Source organism: Myotis davidii, unplaced genomic scaffold (genome assembly GCF_000327345.1).
Source record: "Myotis davidii unplaced genomic scaffold, ASM32734v1 scaffold1286, whole genome shotgun sequence".
Classification (NCBI taxonomy): Eukaryota; Metazoa; Chordata; class Mammalia; order Chiroptera; family Vespertilionidae; genus Myotis; species Myotis davidii.
In genome coordinates, this window is record NW_006296619.1 from 362,972 (window position 1) to 379,946 (window position 16,975).

The 16,975-nt window shown below is 42.3% G+C and overlaps 1 protein-coding gene across 13 annotated transcripts in view; it reads left to right on the forward strand.

Annotated features, from left to right (window-relative positions):
• CTNND1 (catenin delta 1) overlaps positions 1 to 16,975 on the forward strand; it is a 48,843-nt gene that overhangs the window by 12,922 nt on the left and 18,946 nt on the right. For 4 of the 13 annotated variants that reach the window (XM_006772078.2, XM_006772074.2, XM_006772077.2 and 1 more), the window contains 5 exons: positions 10,175 to 10,293; positions 11,733 to 12,023; positions 14,226 to 14,297; positions 15,037 to 15,189; positions 15,860 to 16,395. In XM_006772078.2, coding sequence (XP_006772141.1) covers positions 11,829 to 12,023; positions 14,226 to 14,297; positions 15,037 to 15,189; positions 15,860 to 16,395 — 956 coding nt within the window. In that variant the 5' untranslated portion in view covers positions 10,175 to 10,293; positions 11,733 to 11,828. Of the gene's footprint in view, positions 1 to 10,174; positions 10,294 to 11,732; positions 12,024 to 14,225; positions 14,298 to 15,036; positions 15,190 to 15,859; positions 16,396 to 16,975 lie in introns of those variants that run through there. The other 9 variants (XM_006772082.2, XM_006772084.2, XM_006772083.2 and 6 more) reach the window with 4 other exon arrangements.

Genomic DNA, 16,975 nt, shown 5'->3' on the forward strand with positions numbered 1-16,975 from the left:
CCTGCTGAATTGTAATCAGTTGGCTGTACTAGTCTCTTTCCTCCCTCACACCCTGGGTGACTATATTTTGGAGTCAGCACTCTTTTTCTGTCTCACCATCATTCAAGGCAGGAACCTGTCAGGTATCCTTTTGGAGCAGCAGCATTGATCTAGGTGTGTCCAGTTCTGTGTCTCTGGGGTGTGTCTTTTACTTCTCTCTCTCTCAAATATCTCAGAAAGCTCTCCTACTAGACTATTATTTTTATTTGCTTTTGTGTATCCACCTACCACTATAGTACTTCACTGACTGATTTATTTGGTCTGGGCTATGAATGAAGGAGAATCTGATAAGAATACTAACAATTGTAACTAATTTTTCAGTTGTTCTTGAGAGAAAAAGGGAGTTACTCTGATTCAATGCTAGGTAAGAGATCTTAAACTATTGTTGTTGTTTTTTTGTGCTTCATTGATAAAATTTGCAGTGGCTAGGCCCTACTTTTGAAATTCTGTTCTAAAACAGTGTTGCTAAATATTCTCTTTTCTCTCTAGCCCTGGAATGGCTGACTATTGTGTATATTCCTGCCTTACCTCTTTCTGCCTACTTATATCAGATTTAGACATGTACTAATTTCTTCTGAGTTGTGCTGTTTTATTTATTTATTTAAATCGTCACCCAAGGATATTTTTCCATTGATTTTTAGAGAGAGTGGAAGGGAGGGAGAGGGGGAAGAGAGAAACATCTGTGTGAGAAAGATACATTGATTGGTTGTCTCCAGCACAAGCCCTGACCTGGATAGAGCCTGCAACTGAGGTACAGGGTACATGCCCTTGATCGGGAATCAAACCTTCGACCAATTGGTCCGAGGGGGTGGGGGCATGCTCTAACCACTGAACATAACTGGTTAGGGCTAAGTTGTGCTGTTTTAGACTTAGCTCCTTTTGCATCATGTACTATCTAAATCAGAGTTTAGCCCAGAGTACTTCTTAATAGATCCAAGAATGATAAGGAAATTAGGAGAAAGAAAGGGAGGAGAAAAGATGGTGGTATATTATGCCTGGAATATCCCTCTGGTTGGAGAACTCTGCTGAGCCTTGTGCTATGCTTTCTGCAAAGGGAATTGAGCCCTTTGGGCAGAGGGCTTTACTTTGGATTTCAAGAAACTCTGGCTAACAGAGCTTGACTTCTGTCTGCATCTTTGCTTCTGGGGTTAAGGGCTAAGGTCCCTTGGGCTTGTACAAGATAATGGAAATATGTATCTTTCTCCCAGTCTTGGAAGCAGCTGAGAACCCTTATTAGGAAGGGAGGCTTTCTTTTCTGACAAGGTTCCAAATCTACAGCCCCTGACCCAGAGGCGGGGAGTGGTGAGAAAAAAAAGCGGAGGTTTTGTCTTGACCTCTTTGTTGCCAGGGCTACTGTGCAATTCTTAGGGATCCTCCTCTCATTCCCTAGGGAAGTAGGGAACTTTGCTCCTAGCACCTGCTGGTGCCTGTATCCTGCCTCTTTGTAGGGTGGAGTCTGCTGCCTTTGTTTGTTCTCTGTGGGGCCTCTTAGGACTCAGCTTTATGCTTGTGGGGGAAAAGTGTTAAAAGACTTGGAGGACAGTGGAAATGGGTGATGGAGAAGGTGACAGAGGATGTGTCCTAAAGTAGTTCTCCAGGTGGGAATATTCCATTGACTGAATCCAGTTTGGAGATCAGATTGGCATGATGAAGCTTTCTTTGGGATGTATTACATGTAGCTGAGCTGAGTATAATAGCAGCAGTAGTTTTAAAATCCCCAGCGCAGTGTCTCCAAAGTGAAGAAACTTACCAAATAGGAATCTTAAAAATCCCCTTACCCACTCCAACCCTAGATCCACGCACAATATCTTTCTGCTGATTTTTAAAGGCCTGAGCTTTGTCCTATGCAGCATTGGCTTGGGGCAGGGAGGAGGGTTGTTTTCCCCGAACATGATAAGGAACTGAGCAGGGCAAAGTGGGAGCTCTGGCTGGTGATTGGTAGACAGGATGCCCTGGAATGCGGTTGGCCTGCAGCCCAGAATCCAGCACTTTTGTATTTGTTTGTTTCTGGGAGACTGTGGTCTGGTGCTACTGTGACAGGAAGTGAGAAAGCTGGGAGTGGGGAAACGGAGAGGGGCGATGTCTTTGTGGTTCTCCTGTGAAATCTCTTTGTCCTTGGAGAGGAGCTCTGCTGCAAGCCTCTACTGAGAAGAGAGCTGCCTTTGTGTGTCTAATGGGTCTCAGAGCATCTAGCTACTCCGAGGGACTAGGGAGGGTCAATTCTGACTGTGGCCCTTTGCATCTTAGCACTTGAGTCAGAAATGTGCTCCATCTCTTATCATTGGGGATCTCACTGAGTTTTTGTGTGTGCTACTGTTATTTATAGATCTCTAGGATTTAATTAAGAAAGAAATTCTAGGAGGTAGATGTTTATGTAACTTTTAAACTACATATTGCAGGTATTTTGGTGGGTCTGAAAGGCATTGCTGGGGCTCTACACTTTAGATCTCGTCCTTTCAATTGGCACCCTACTACATCCAGAACTGGAGAAACCTACCCATTCTTTGATTTTAGTATTGAGAGGTATTGGCAAGTCTGTTTGCACATAACTAGGGAATGATTGGTAGTTTTCTGGGCCTCCCCTTCTCCCCCCTCTATTTAGACCAGCGGTCGCCAACCTTTCGGACCTCATGGACCACCAGTGGTCTGAGGACCACTGGTTGGCGACCGCTGCTCCAAAGGTTTCCTTAAACCTTTGGACCTCACAGACCACCAGTTGGCAACCATCTAGAGACTGACATAGCACCCATAGCACTTCTTTGTTCCCCTCCTCCTTCCTTTTTTTGCCTTGTTTTGTCTTTTCCCTGCCCTCCATTCCCGCTGTGAAATGGTCATCTCTTCTCACTGTGGATTGGGTGGCTGAGTCCTTAAACTTCTTGCCAAGCTGGCTGGCCCCAGAGCACATACACACAAACCAGTCTTTGATTGCTGGGAAGGACAGCTGCCCTAGAGGCAGATTGCTAACATACCGCTAGAACAATCCCTCCCCTCTGTCTGATGTTGGCTAGCACAGTCTTCCCTGTTTCTAGTTCCTTCTGTTTTCCACCCCAACACTGATCTCTGCATTTGGTTTAGTAAGATGTCACATTAAATATGAGAGTAGGGATAGTTGTGATGAGAGTTTCTTTCTTGATGTGGGGGCGATTAGAAAAGATGGCATATAGCCAGATGTCTAGAACAGGCGTTCCAGTGGAAAGTTAAGTGACTTTGTACAAATTTTGTACAAAGTAATACTACTTTTCTCCTTGCACCATCCCTCTTGAGTTCTTGTTCCTTATAACATGGGAAATCTGAGGTAGATTGCAAGCTATTCTTCCACAGAATTGCCCTTTAACGTGAAGGTAAGACCAGAGATCTAGCTGCTTCCACCCCATCCTCTCTCCTCTCAGTCAATTCAACTCTATTGGAGTTAGAATAACTTTTAACCACATGAAGCATAGAACTTCATGCTCCTTTCACTCTGTCCAGAAGGAACATGGACTTGGAGTAGAACAGATGCTTTTCTAGCACTTACTGGTATATGGCTTTGGACAGCATTTTGAATGCTTCTGACATATAGTTTAAAAAGGGACCAGTTCCCTGGCCAGGTATGCTCAGTAGTTAGAGCATTGGACCAAGGACCGAAAGGTCTTGGGTTCGATTCCCGTCAAGGACATGTAGTACTTGGTTGGCTGCAGGTTTGATCCCTGGCCTGGTTTGGGGCATGTGCCAAAAGCAACCAGTGATATGTCTCTCCCCACCTCCCCCTCACCTTCTCCTTTTCTTTCTCAAAATCAATGGAAAAATATCCTCGGATGGGGATTTAAAAAACACCAAAAACTGACCCCCCCCAAAAAAAAATAGCCAGCTTCAATCCCAGGTCTTTGTGCATACTGATTTATGTTTCTCACATTGATGTTTTTCTCTCTCTCCAACCCTCCCTCTTCCCCTCCCTTCCCCTCTCTTAAAAAAAATCAATAAAAGGAAGAAAAATAAATAAAAAAGGGGCCAATATTACCTCAGAAGTTGTTGAAAAGATTATGTGATAACTTATAGGGGGAGATTAATAATTAACAACTCACAACTTTTCTTCCCCTGTAAGGCCAGATTTTTTTTTTTTAAGATAGGGAGAAACATTTTCTTCAGTTCTCTGTGCTATAGATGAAACAGTACCTTCACACTTCCTCTGATTTCCTTGTTGCTTGCCTTAGAGGGAACTGTATACTAAACCTGATGGAAGGGGTTCTTGTTGCTGTCTTCAAAGGGCTCTGAGGAAGCAGGACTGTGTAAATACGACTCAGTTACACTCTCAACTTTTCCAAGTGATCTTCAGATGATGGGCAAAGAGATAGTGGGAGTGGGAATGCCATAGATAGAAAGTAAGGAGGGGTTGGGGGCGGTAGTTGGTGAGAAGCTGCCTCTTTCAAAAAGAAATGTGGAGCTCAGGTGGGTGATCTCTAGTAAACCCTAAGGTTAAGTTTTTTTTCCATGAAAAATTTTTTTCTCCCCTAGGGTAGGGTACGAGGCATCCTCGATAATTTTAGAATTTTTCTTTTATGACACAAGAGTTAAATAAATACTTTTCCATTTTGATTAGACTTTTTCTCAGTGCCCATTGTGTACCTGATCTCCCTCTCTTTTTCTTCCTCTTGTAGGAGGAGAAAGGCAATTGCCTCTCCCCTTTCTCCAGTCTGACACCTCCCTCTGTTTTTGCCCCTCCCTTTTATCTTTGTTTTCTTATCGGCCTCTCCCTACAGCTCTACTTTCTCCTTATAAGGCTAAGTGAGGCCCCTTTGGCAGAGTTGCAACAGGGATCCAGGTAAGTAACTTAGTGTGCCTCAGACCCTTAGGATTGAGAGAAAATTCTTTTATCTGTCCCAGAGGGCTTTGGAGAGGCATGTGGATGATGGGGGAGGAGAAGGAGGAGGCCTGGCCTGAGAGATCAGAAGGACTTGTTAGACCAGTCCTGTGTGTGTGTCATACATGCTCTAGAGAGAAGCAGGTTTAGTTTCTTTCCATACTCTTTCAGTCCTGGGCCCCCTCACTAGCTAAGAGCCACACCCTTCCTTTGCTTCAAAGCTAGTTTGGCATTAGCCATTTTAGTATGTTATGATTTGGGGTGGGGTAAGGGAGGGGGTTCCAGAATACTTGAGAGGGGAAAAGAGAACAAGAATGTTCCATCTGGTTTCCAAATTTGGGGTTAAGATGGTAGACGTGATTTTTAAAAAATTTTAAGTCACAGTAAAACTTTAAATCCTGTCAGATAACTTTGGGCCAGCTCAACTTCCTTTTAACAAGAAGTATTTTAAAAGCTTATATATTTATTTTTCTTCTTTTCTTTGAAACCCCAAGTAGATAGAATGTATCTTTCTTTGAAAGACTTCCTTAAGTCACGAGAGAGATTCATGGTAGACACAGTGAATCTTTGTTGGAGTGAAACTCCTTCAGCTAACCTTTTGGATGCCTTTAAGGGGAGAGAGAAGGAGAGCCTAGCATAAAAAATCCACAGGGAAGTTCAGAAATTGCTAGCACCTAAACAAGGCCATTTCCAGAATATTAGTTTAGTAACTATGAGAAGTGCTCAGTTGAAATGAGATTGAGAAGTAAGCAGAGTTCTCTTTAGTCTTGATGCAAATCATGCCAGGTTTTTAGGGTTAGTGCAGAAGTGAGACTGAAATACTAGAATTGTCTGACTGAGCTTCTGGAACATCAAATGGTGGTGGTGGTGGGGTGTTACTTAGGCTTTGGACTGGTACAAGCACTCCTTGTGATAAGAAGCTATGGAAAAACTGTTGACAAACTATATTATTTTAAAAGTAAAATGGCAATTTTCTCTTGTGGTTGAATAAGAATAATTGCTTTGAATTTTGGGGCAAATGCCAGTTAAGGCAAATTAATACCTGTTAGATATCTAGAAGACCTACCTACCTTTTTTGGCTTGAATGTATATAATGTAGTTCTGTAGTATTATAGGTACCATATATATATATTTAAAAATATTTTTATTGATTTCAGAGAGGAAGGGGAAGGAAGAGAGAGATAGAAATATCAATGATGAGAGAGAATCATCGATCGGCTGCCTCCTGCAACCTGGGCATATGCCCATGACCGGAATCGAACCTAGGACCCTTCAGTCCACAGGCCGACACTATCCACTGAGCCAAGCCGGCGAGGGCCAGGTGCTATATTTTATTGGTCAGTATTCTTCAGTAGGAGGGGGCTCAATGTGCTTTTAAAAAGCAATTTAAAATCCCTAGGATGACAGAAGAGGAGTTTTGCTTGTCATTGCTTTTACAGGAAGAGCATAACTTTGTGATATTGGTTTTGATTTCATAATGAATAAATAGGAAGAAAGGAGGAAAGCTGATTTTGGGGCTGGCGATAGAAGATAACATTTCTTTCCTAAGGACTCAAAGATTATTTTGTGGGGTTTAGAATTCTTAGGACAGATAATTTTCTCCTCTTTCCTTAGAGGCTTGCTTGCCTGAGTCTGGTCATATCTTTGGATATACTTCCCTGAATTGCATGGAGGTACAGAGATGTTCAGAGTCACCCAGCCTAAAAATTTACATATATCAGCCCATTAAAGCTAAACTCTGAAAAAGTAATAGAAATTGAAGCTTACAGGGCTTATAACTTCTCTGTGTTCTCACAGCTAGTTTTTGGCAGAATCAGGACTTGAACCGAAGTTTTTTGACCCCTAGTCTGGAGTTTGATTTTGTTTTTCCCTTTGGGAGTGTAAAGAATTCCTGTAGTCTACAGGACTACTGTAGATGGGAGAGGGGAGCATGTGGAGACATATCTTTTATTCAAAGGTTCTACCAATACCACCAAAACTCTAGTCCCTTGTGTTGCTATTTCTACTATTATTTGTATTAACAGCTTTCTGTGTGTCAAGACATTTCTCTTAGTACTTTATGTGGATTGTCTCATTTAATCCTCGTAACCACCCTATGTATTTTTATTTCTCCCATATTACAAAAAAACCCATGAAGTTTAGAGATTATGGTACTTTGCCCAAAGTCATATAACTAAGAAGCAATGGAGCTGGGATTTTAGCCTAGTCAATTTGATTCCAAAGTCTGTTCTTAATTGCTAAGAACTGTAATTCCTAATTATATTCTATGGCCAGTTTATAGTAGAACAAATCATTATAGGGATTGTGCTCCTGGCAAGTGCTCCCACTACCTGGTTGCCATTGTTTAGCTGTTTGGTCCTTCTGGGTACTTGATTCAATTTAACTATTTTTGGTATGGAATTCTTACACAAGAGACTGAATATTTAACCATTGTCATTACTTGAATGCTGGAGTCTTGCTGTAGACTAATAGGACCTGTGACTTGTTAAGAGAAAAATTAAGTATTTCCAGAAAATCTAGTCTTAGGGAGTAGCAAGGCTCATTTTATGTGCCCTGTCCCCTTCACTTTGGGAGTTCCATGATCGTCTTTTTTTAATGAGAGCAAGTGTAATGTATTTGAAAATATTAAGTGGCAAACCTGGAAAGGTGTGTTGGCCTGGACTCATAAGACCTTCTTGACTCAAACTATCAAAGTCAGTTAATGGTTTACAGATTCTGGTCTGTGATATATATATATATATATATAAAATGAAGAGGTAGTAAAAGGCCTATGGCCCTAACGATGTAACGACCAAAGGCCGGTGTGTGTGTGTGTGTGTGTGTATGGCATCGAGAAGAATCTTTCCTTAAGTCTCTGAGTTATGAGGCAGTGTACTTAATAACTTGCCTAATTCCTTCATTCTCTTCCCCAACTATGCTTTCTTTTTCCTCCCATTTATTTTCATTCCCCTACTTATATCTTTTATGTAGACATGTGGATGATCCTTTAACCCAAAGATAAATGGAACCCTCCTCCTTTCCTGTGATGTTGAGGGGAAATGCTCTCAAGGGTTGTAGGGAAGAATGGCTGGACCATCCATCTCATACTGGACTGAATTATTTGGACTTGACAGCATGCAGGATAAAGAGAACACAGACTGTGAAATGGCATAGATATGGGATTAAGTTCAAAACTTGCTATTAACTGAGACCTTGGTTAATTTCTTCACTTAGAACCAGTTTTTTCATTTGCAGTAAAACTTCCTTAGGGTTGTTGTAAGAATTGCCAGGATAATATACATTCAGTAATTGTTAGTTCTTTTCACCTTAATTTTCTCCTTGATAATAAACTGCAAAGGCCTCCAATAAGTATTCAAGAACTTACAGCAGAAGTGTAATGTGATGATGACTGCCAGACCCCGGAGAAGCACTCTGTGTCCCAGAAACACTGGCCTAGGTGGGACCTCCTAGTAAATAGAGTTGGAGTAGGAAAACAAGCTTATCCACTCCTTAGAACCCAGTTATGCTCTTGATTCAATTATTTTTACCTACTAGTTCACAAAATACTTTTGGGCTGAGGCATTACCATTAAGTAATGTAATGGGAAGATAGAAACTAGCTCTTGAAACAACTTAATACCTCATATTTGTATAATATACATTATGTCACCTTATCCTTACAGCAACTCTTGAGTTAAACTGGGCTAGTGGTATTGGGATTTTACTGAGAACATGGCAGTGACCTGCTGCCAGTATTGGCTAGTGGCAGAGCCAAGACTGGGACCAGACTTCTGAGTCCTATTCTGGTCCTACACAGCCTCTGCTTCTACTCTCTTTCAGGCAGAAAATCTCTCCATGCCTAGGAAATCTGAATTTCTTTCTACTTAACTGTGCTGTCCTCTTCTTCAAATTAGAGTCAAGTGGTCAGCTTTTAAAGCCACAAAGCTAGGAAAAGATACTGCTTCCTGACTTTGAGTCCTGAGTAGTTTTCCTACTATTCTTCCTAATTCCCTTTATTGAATTAAGGTCATGAGGGCAAAAAGTCGCCATTTATGGAAGGGTGACAGACTACTTCTCTGTGTAGTGGGGAGTGTTGTCACTGTATGCCCCATAGTAGTGGTAGTTTGAGCTTTTATTAGCAAAGAAAATTACAGGGTAGAGGCTACCAGAGTGGTAACTGCAGTTCAGGCCCTGTTGAAACCCAGAATTGGAAGAATCTCTCCTGAACTCAAGAGTCCTCTTGGTGTGGAAGGTTCATAGGTCATTGTAATAGCGGATATGGCAAGTGCTTAAAATGAAGAAATGGAGATGAAAAGGGAGCAACCTTTTTTAAAAATAAGGGTACTTATTAAAGCCATTTGAGTATCCTGTTGGAATGTAGGGTGAGAATATGAAAAAGTAACAGTGGGTTTTGGAATGAAAAGAACAGAAGTTGATAAGTGATTGTGGAAGCCTAGAACTGGAAGTGGGAGGAATTTAGAAAAGGGCTCCCACATTCTTGGATTTAGGAACTGGATCCACTAGAAGAAGTCTGAGTGATGGGAACTTAAATAGGGAGTTTATTGAGCACCCGTTTATCAGTTACTCTGAGTACTCTTGCTTGCTGAATGCTCTCTTATACAGGCATACCTCATTTTATTGCATTTTACAGATGTTGTGTTTTTCACAAATTGAAGCCAAGACCCTCTACCAGCAAAAAGAGTACATACATCTTGCTTTATTGCAGTGATCTGGAACTGAACTGCAGTATCTCTGAAGTATGCCTGTATAAAGCAAAGAGGCCCAAGTGTGCTTGGTGGGGCTCTGGAGAGCGTGGGAAAGGGAACTGAAGCAAAGCCTAGGCTAGTCTCCACATGTCTTCCCTACTATACTGTTGCACTGGTTTCTCAATATCTTTGTGGGCATGCTGGGACTGGGCTTTGAGGTTTCTGTCTTAGGAGGGGGAAGGGCATTCCAACAGCGTTTTTGTTTTTTTTTTCCTTTCCAATTTGGTTGCTGGGAACAGGGGGTAAGTGAATTTTTATTCATATTATAACCTGCTCCTGATTCTGTATATAAGTACAAGTAGAGGAACCTCTGATATGACAGTAGGATCCAAATTTTAATGAAAGCTACATCCAAGGTCCAGGTATCAGAAAACAGAGCAAAGTCCGAAGGACGTTTGTCATATTAAGCAATTCCCAGTCATATTTTCAGTTATTCCCTTTCATTCCCAGATTGTCTTTCTCCCAATACCTGCCCATGCTCTTTTTATTTTTTAATGCATTGGGTATGTTTATTTCTTCTCTCATTTCCATTTTTCCTCCAAATATTTCTGCAGCTCTCTACTTCCTGCTTCCTCCTTGCTGTGGTGGCTGGGATGCTTCTCCCATGATTTTTCGAATCTAGACTGGGCTGTTCTCTGTGTTAAAACAATCAATTACGACCTTCTCTTAACAGGTGTGTATGGGAATATGTTTATTAAGATTAAAAAAATTTAAGTGTCTTTTTATTTTTTTTTAAGGGGGTTGATGAGAGGGTGGGGGAGGGGAGAGGATTTGCCTTTCAACATGGTGTGTTTTGGACTGGTCATAAAGTCTGCCATAGCCAGCATGCAAGAGAGAAACCCCATTAAGTCAAGATTATGACTACAATGCTCCTCCATTTACTAGCCAGCTTGCAGTTTATGTAATATGATATGGGAAACTCTTCATTTCTATTTATCATTTATTTTATAAATAGTACATATAAACCTTGTAGATGTTTTGATATTACCTTGAGTTTAGAATAAGTAAAGAGGTAAAAATATAGTCTGTTTAGAGCGGTGGTTCTCAACCTTCCTAATGCCGCGACCCTTTAATACAGTTCCTCATGTTGTGGTGACCCCCCAATTTCATTGTTATAAATTGAACATAATTAAAGCATAATGATTAATCACAAAAACAATATGTAATTATATATGTGTTTTCGGATGGTCTTAGGCGACCCCTGGAAAGGTCATTCGACCCCCAAAGGTGTTGCGACCCACAGGTTGAGAACCGCTGGCTTAGAGCTTCTGCTGAATAACAGGTGTAGGAAGTTCGAGGCATTGCTTGTCTGAGATTACAATATGAACTACTCTGAGGGATGGTTTCCTAGTTTGAGCCTAATGTTTCTTTTCTTCCACAAAGAGCTGAAGGACACTGAAAATTGTGCCTTTTTACACATAGAGGTTTTTTTTAGTGCCTCTCTTGCTTTCTTGTCTCTGTTAGCCAAGGCACATGTTTTGCCCCCAGTACTGTAGTATAGTTTTGAAAAGTAGAAAGGCTCCCTCATAAATGTATTAAATATGAGGGCCTTAATCTTGTTTCCCAGCTTTGTTGGTGGGAAGTTTTTTCTACTACTTCACTTTTTATTGGTCTTTTAATTAGCATATTCATTTAGTATATTTTGCCACCAATGCAGCAGTTTCAGTGTTCAGTTTTGGGTGAGATTTTAAGATTTGTAACTGTCCCTTTATCTCTAGAAGTGGCTTGCCCCTTCAGGACAGTAAGTGTTTGTTTGTACAACTTCCATTAAGTTGATGCCAGCAAAATTTTCCAGGGAAAAAGAATATAATTTTAATCTCATGTCATGACTACAGCACTTAGCCACATTCTTCCTCTCCTACCAACAGTGTAGAGACTGGAATCTAGTTGTACCTTTCAGTAGTTATTTCTGGAGGGGTATTAAAGAGGGTAATGGGCAAAGGATCCTGCTTGAGCAGACACTGGTGATGGGTTCTCAGACTTGGTGGTGGCTCGCTTTCTGCACTGCAGTAAAAACCACAAGAGGGCATCTTTGGCTCTGGGATGAATAATTCATCTGTCTTCTCTGACCTGTGATCTTTTCTCTCCTTTCTCTTACCTTTTCCCCGGTAGTGTGAAGTGAGGGGGGGCCTTCTCCCTCCTTCCTCCTCCCTCTGTGATCCAACTTCCTTTTTACCCCGCCCTGCTGCGGCTCTGCCCCTTACCTTCATGGACGACTCAGAGGTGGAGTCGACCGCCAGCATCTTAGCCTCTGTGAAGGAACAAGAGGCCCAGTTTGAGAAGCTGACCCGGGCGCTGGAGGAGGAACGGCGCCACGTCTCGGCGCAACTGGAACGCGTCCGGGTCTCACCACAAGATGCCAACCCACTCTTGGCCAACGGCACCCTCACCCGCCGGCATCAGGTAACCCCTCTCTCCATCAGACCTGCAGGTAGGACTTTGGCCTGGTCATAGAGAGGCTGTGATTCTTCTTGGGAAACTACTTTCCTCATGGTGATGGGCTGTCCAGAGCCCATGCTTTATGATGAATCTTTACAAGGATGACAAATACTGATTAAGAGATAGGGAATATTGCTGCTCTGCTGAGTTGGGTGCACTTATTTCTAGAAGCATCCACCTGATTTCCAGTTTTGCTGGAGTGGGATTTCTGGGTTGGTATGCAATTCAATTAAAAAAAAAAGTTTTATTGACTTAAGAGAGAGGAAGAGCGAGGGAGAGAGAGATAGAAACATAGATGAGAGAGAAACATCAATTGGCTAACTCCCCCCTGGGAATCGAAACCTGGGCATATACCCTGACGAGGAATCATCTGGTGACCTCCTGGTTCATGGGTTGATGCTCAATCACTGAGCCACACCAGCTGGGCTGGTATGCACTTCTAATAATAGTAGATCATATAGTTTGGAGTTGTACTCAGGTTACTTCTGTTTTCTCTGATCTTCTATCCCTCCCCCTTGGTATCAGAAATTCAGGAAGGTAAATGCTTACTTGTGGTCAGGGAAGTTGGGCACCTTGTACTCTCTACTCCAATTCAGTCTCCTTCAGGGAACAGTATGTACTCAGGAGGTGTGGCAGTGTTCATAAATTGTGTATTCCTGTTCCATATTGTTCTTGTGTGCTCTTTTTGTTGGCTGTGCAAATCATGTCTTGGAGGAAGAGGTCATTGTTAATTTTGTTGGTTAGAGTTGGAGAGGGAGCATCATGCTGCAGTTTAACCCAGATAGCCACAGGAGCCAGTGGTCTCTGGGTTGGCTGGCTCTGTGATGTGACTTGGGAGAGGTGGTGTTAGAAATAAGAAGTATCTTGTGTTTCTTATGGTTTCTCTAGTCTGACTTTGCTATGATGTAATCTGTCTGAGGTTTTGTGTGTGTGTGTGTGTGTGTGTGTGTGTGTGTGTGTGTAGGTATAATCTCTAGGCATTGCCTGATAGACTGCATCTTAAGAGATCTCTAATGGGAACTAAGAACAGTGTTCATGCTTTAGTAGCCCTTTTTTTTACTGATTTCTTAATTATTTTTAAGACAGAGAAGACAGAATTCCTATTGGGGGATGGTCAGGAATTTGGAGGCAGTATGTTTGTAACATTCCTAGGATTTCTGTAAACACCAGAATAGAGGGTTAGGGATGAGAGGCATATATTGAAAGGGGAGAGCAAGATTGCTCAGGCTTGGAGGTGGTGGGGAATTCCAGGATTTATAGTATATAGTTTCCCTGTCTCTCTTTTATTTTTAACTTCTGCTCAGCAATGAAACCACACCCTTCCTTCTTCCTGAAAATAATGTTTAACTTCCTCTCCCTACAGCATTACACACTCTATGTAATGGGAGTAGGGTGGGGGAGGAGTCTCCCAAGGTGACTGGATCTCACTGTATTCTATTGGAAGAAGAGCAGTCAAATGTATTTTTATGTAGTATAATGTCAATAGTCTATTTCCTGTTGTTTAAGACAGAACAACATAAGGGTGACTTTTTTTATGTGTTCTGTGACTTCAGTAATTGATGATGAAGATGTTGAGATATCTGTTTGCTTGAGGGGAGTTGGGGGTACTTGTTTTCTTCCTTTTTGGAAAGGGAGACTCATAGCTCTTGCTTCTTTCTTTAAAAAGCTGCCTGGTATGGGAGTTTCCAGTAGTAGTAGAGCAATAAAGAAGGCTTTTGGAAACTCCCCAACCTAGCCTTTCTAACTTTCCTTATATTCATATGGCTTTCCAAAAAGATAGTGTTCTGGGAAACTTATCTAAGTCCCTGCTATTTATTTGGCAAGTAGTTTAGTGTCTATTATGTGCCAGGCACTGTTCAAGGCACAAGGGGGTGCATTATTAAACAAAACTGGCGACCCCATTCCCCCAAACTGTCTGCCCTCATGGAGCTTGCATTCTTATGTTCCAGAGACCCAGTCTACCAGAGTTCCAGGTCCGATTCCAATTTTGAGAAAGTGCTAAGACTAAGGATTGATGTGGTTCTTTTATGAGTACTGACAGAAAGACTCCAGGCCACAAATATCTTCTTGAAAGTCCTTTTTCCTGTTTGGAAAAAAGATCATTTGTGTTTGATAGAGCAAAGGAAGGCCACAAAATGAATTGTCTTCTTGTGGGCTATGTTTCAGAACGGCCGGTTTGTGGGCGATGCTGACCTTGAGCGACAGAAATTTTCAGATCTGAAACTCAACGGACCCCAGGTAATTCTTTGGGTTTAAGGTCTGGGTTGCATTATGTATGTCTTCATACTTCCCCAGCCTATAAAAGCATATTGGTGTCTTGTTAAGTGCCTAGCACGCTGTAAGCACCCATTAATTGGTTTCTACTATTTAGGAAAATAAAACAGTAGTGCTTCAAAGAATATATGTAGTTTTTATTTTAGAATGAATTTTAATGACCATTGATCCAGTATTTGATCCCTCAACTACTATATCCCCTTTCTACAATGGGTGTGTGTCTACTTTGTAGAAAATCCTACCTAAACTCTGGCTGGTTTTGAGCCTTAGGCAATACCTGAAGGGTAACAGAATTAGTCAGAAGATGGCTTTTACTGAGATTTTCTGGTTAATCTTAAAAGTTCTTTGTTGGGTGAACTTTTTTAAAGGACCACTCAGATGTAGATGTAGCTGCAGCTGCACTTAGCACAGTTCAAATTCACTTAAATGGCCAGAAATGGGAAGTGAAATCTTCTGTCTCTGTCACTTGGTTGTTGATAATGGCTATAGTTAATTCAGTTCATATTTGTTAGAACTGGGAAATTATATCTCCTGCCTTTCTGTACAAGTTCAAAAGATGGGGACAGCCACCCCTCTAAAGTCCTGGGGCCCATAGAAGATGCATTAGGAGTCTCTATCTTCAGGAGACAGTACTCCTCATTGGGATGGATTGTTACTATATATGGCTTAATAGTAACTCTTATCTTTTTTCTCTTTTCTATAGGATCACAGTCACCTTCTCTATAGCACCATCCCCAGGATGCAGGAGCCAGGGCAGATTGTGGAGACCTATACGGAGGAAGACCCTGAGGGAGCCATGTCTGTTGTCTCTGTGGAAACCTCGGATGATGGAACCACTCGCCGCACAGAGACCACAGTAAGCTAAGATTTATAAGGTCTGGGATTTGTATGAGGTCTTCCTATGGTTTCTGTTAGGGGGAGGGGTTAAGCACTTAATTAAGGTGGATGAGGGCTACTGATCTGTAGTGAAAGCGAAAGTGATCTCTGTCCAGACATAGAAGATAGATGAGATATGGGAAGATGGAATGGAATGGAGAAGAGAAGGTGTATCAAGATCTACAGTAGCTATCTTTATAGGCATACTTACTGCAAGCGCAGTTTGCCTGCCTGGGGACTTCCTATAAGGTGGGGAGAAGGATAAATGGCGGTTGTAAGGCATTTCTATGTAAAGTGAGCTGGAGATAGGGCTTCTTTCTCTTCTTGGAGTGGTCTAGAATTTAAGCTTAGATTCTACGCTTCATTAAGTTTTCTTTAAATCCTCACCCCAAGGACATTTCCATTGGCTTTTTTTTAGAGGGGGTTGGGGAGAGAGAGAGGGAGAGGTAAAGAAATATCCATGTGAGAGAGAAACACTGGTTGATTGCCTTCCGCACTTGCCCTGATTGGGCCAGGAATTGAACGCACAACCTGGGTATGTGCAGCGACTGGGAACTGAACCCGAGACCTCTCGGTGTAAGGACGATACTTTTACATACTGAGCTATGCTGGCCAGGGCTTCATTAATTTTTCTTTTTTCTTACCTAAAGGTCAAGAAAGTAGTAAAGACTGTGACAACACGGACAGTACAGCCAATCCCTATGGGACCAGACGGACTGCCTGTGGACCCTTCATCAGTTTCTAACAACTATATCCAGACACTGGGTCGTGATTTCCGTAAGAATGGCAATGGGGGACCTGGTCCCTATGTGGGGCAAGCAGGCACTGCTACCCTTCCCAGGAACTTCCACTACCCTCCTGATGGATATAGCCGCCACTATGAAGATGGTTATCCAACTAGCAGTGACAACTATGGCAGTCTGTCCCGGGTGACCCGCATTGAGGAACGGTATAGGCCCAGCATGGAAGGTTACCGGGCACCTAGTAGACAGGATGTCTATGGGCCACAGCCCCAGGTTCGGGTAGGTGGGAGCAGCGTAGATTTGCATCGCTTTCATCCAGAGCCTTATGGTCTAGAAGATGACCAACGTAGCATGGGCTATGATGACCTGGATTACGGCATGATGTCTGATTATGGCACTGCCCGTCGGACTGGGACCCCTTCTGACCCTCGCCGACGCCTCAGGTAGGCAAGAAAAGGGAAAGGAAAAGATAGCTCTTCCCTTTCCTTCTTATTACCTTATGGTCTCCTTTCCTTTGCTTTTTCTTGTGGAAGCCCACCTGTTCTTCCCTTTTCTGATTTAAATAAGTATCAACTTGCTTTTTTTCCTTTTTAAAAAGTTATATATTCTAATGATAGAGAACAACTTGTGATGATTATTGGTCTATGTCCTAAACTGTGGCCATTGCTTCTCTCTAAGAGTTTCTGTTATTTCTGTCTAACATCTGGCCCCTTTGATGGTATGGAACACCACAAAGGAGCCTGGTGCCTGGAGCTAGGGAATATTCACTTGGTTCTGTGAATTTCTTCAGCTTCTGGTTTGTTATTAAGAACAGAGTTGTCAAAACCTGTTTGGCTCAGTGAGTAGAGCGTCGGCCTGCGGACTGAAAGGTCCCAGGTTTGCCGAAACCGGTTTGGCTCAGTGGATAGAGCGTCGGCCTGCGGACTGAAAGGTCCCAGGTTCAATTCCGGTCAAGGGCATGTACCTTGGTTGTGGGCACATCCCCAGTGGGGAGTGTGCAGGAGGCAGCTGGTCGATGTTTCT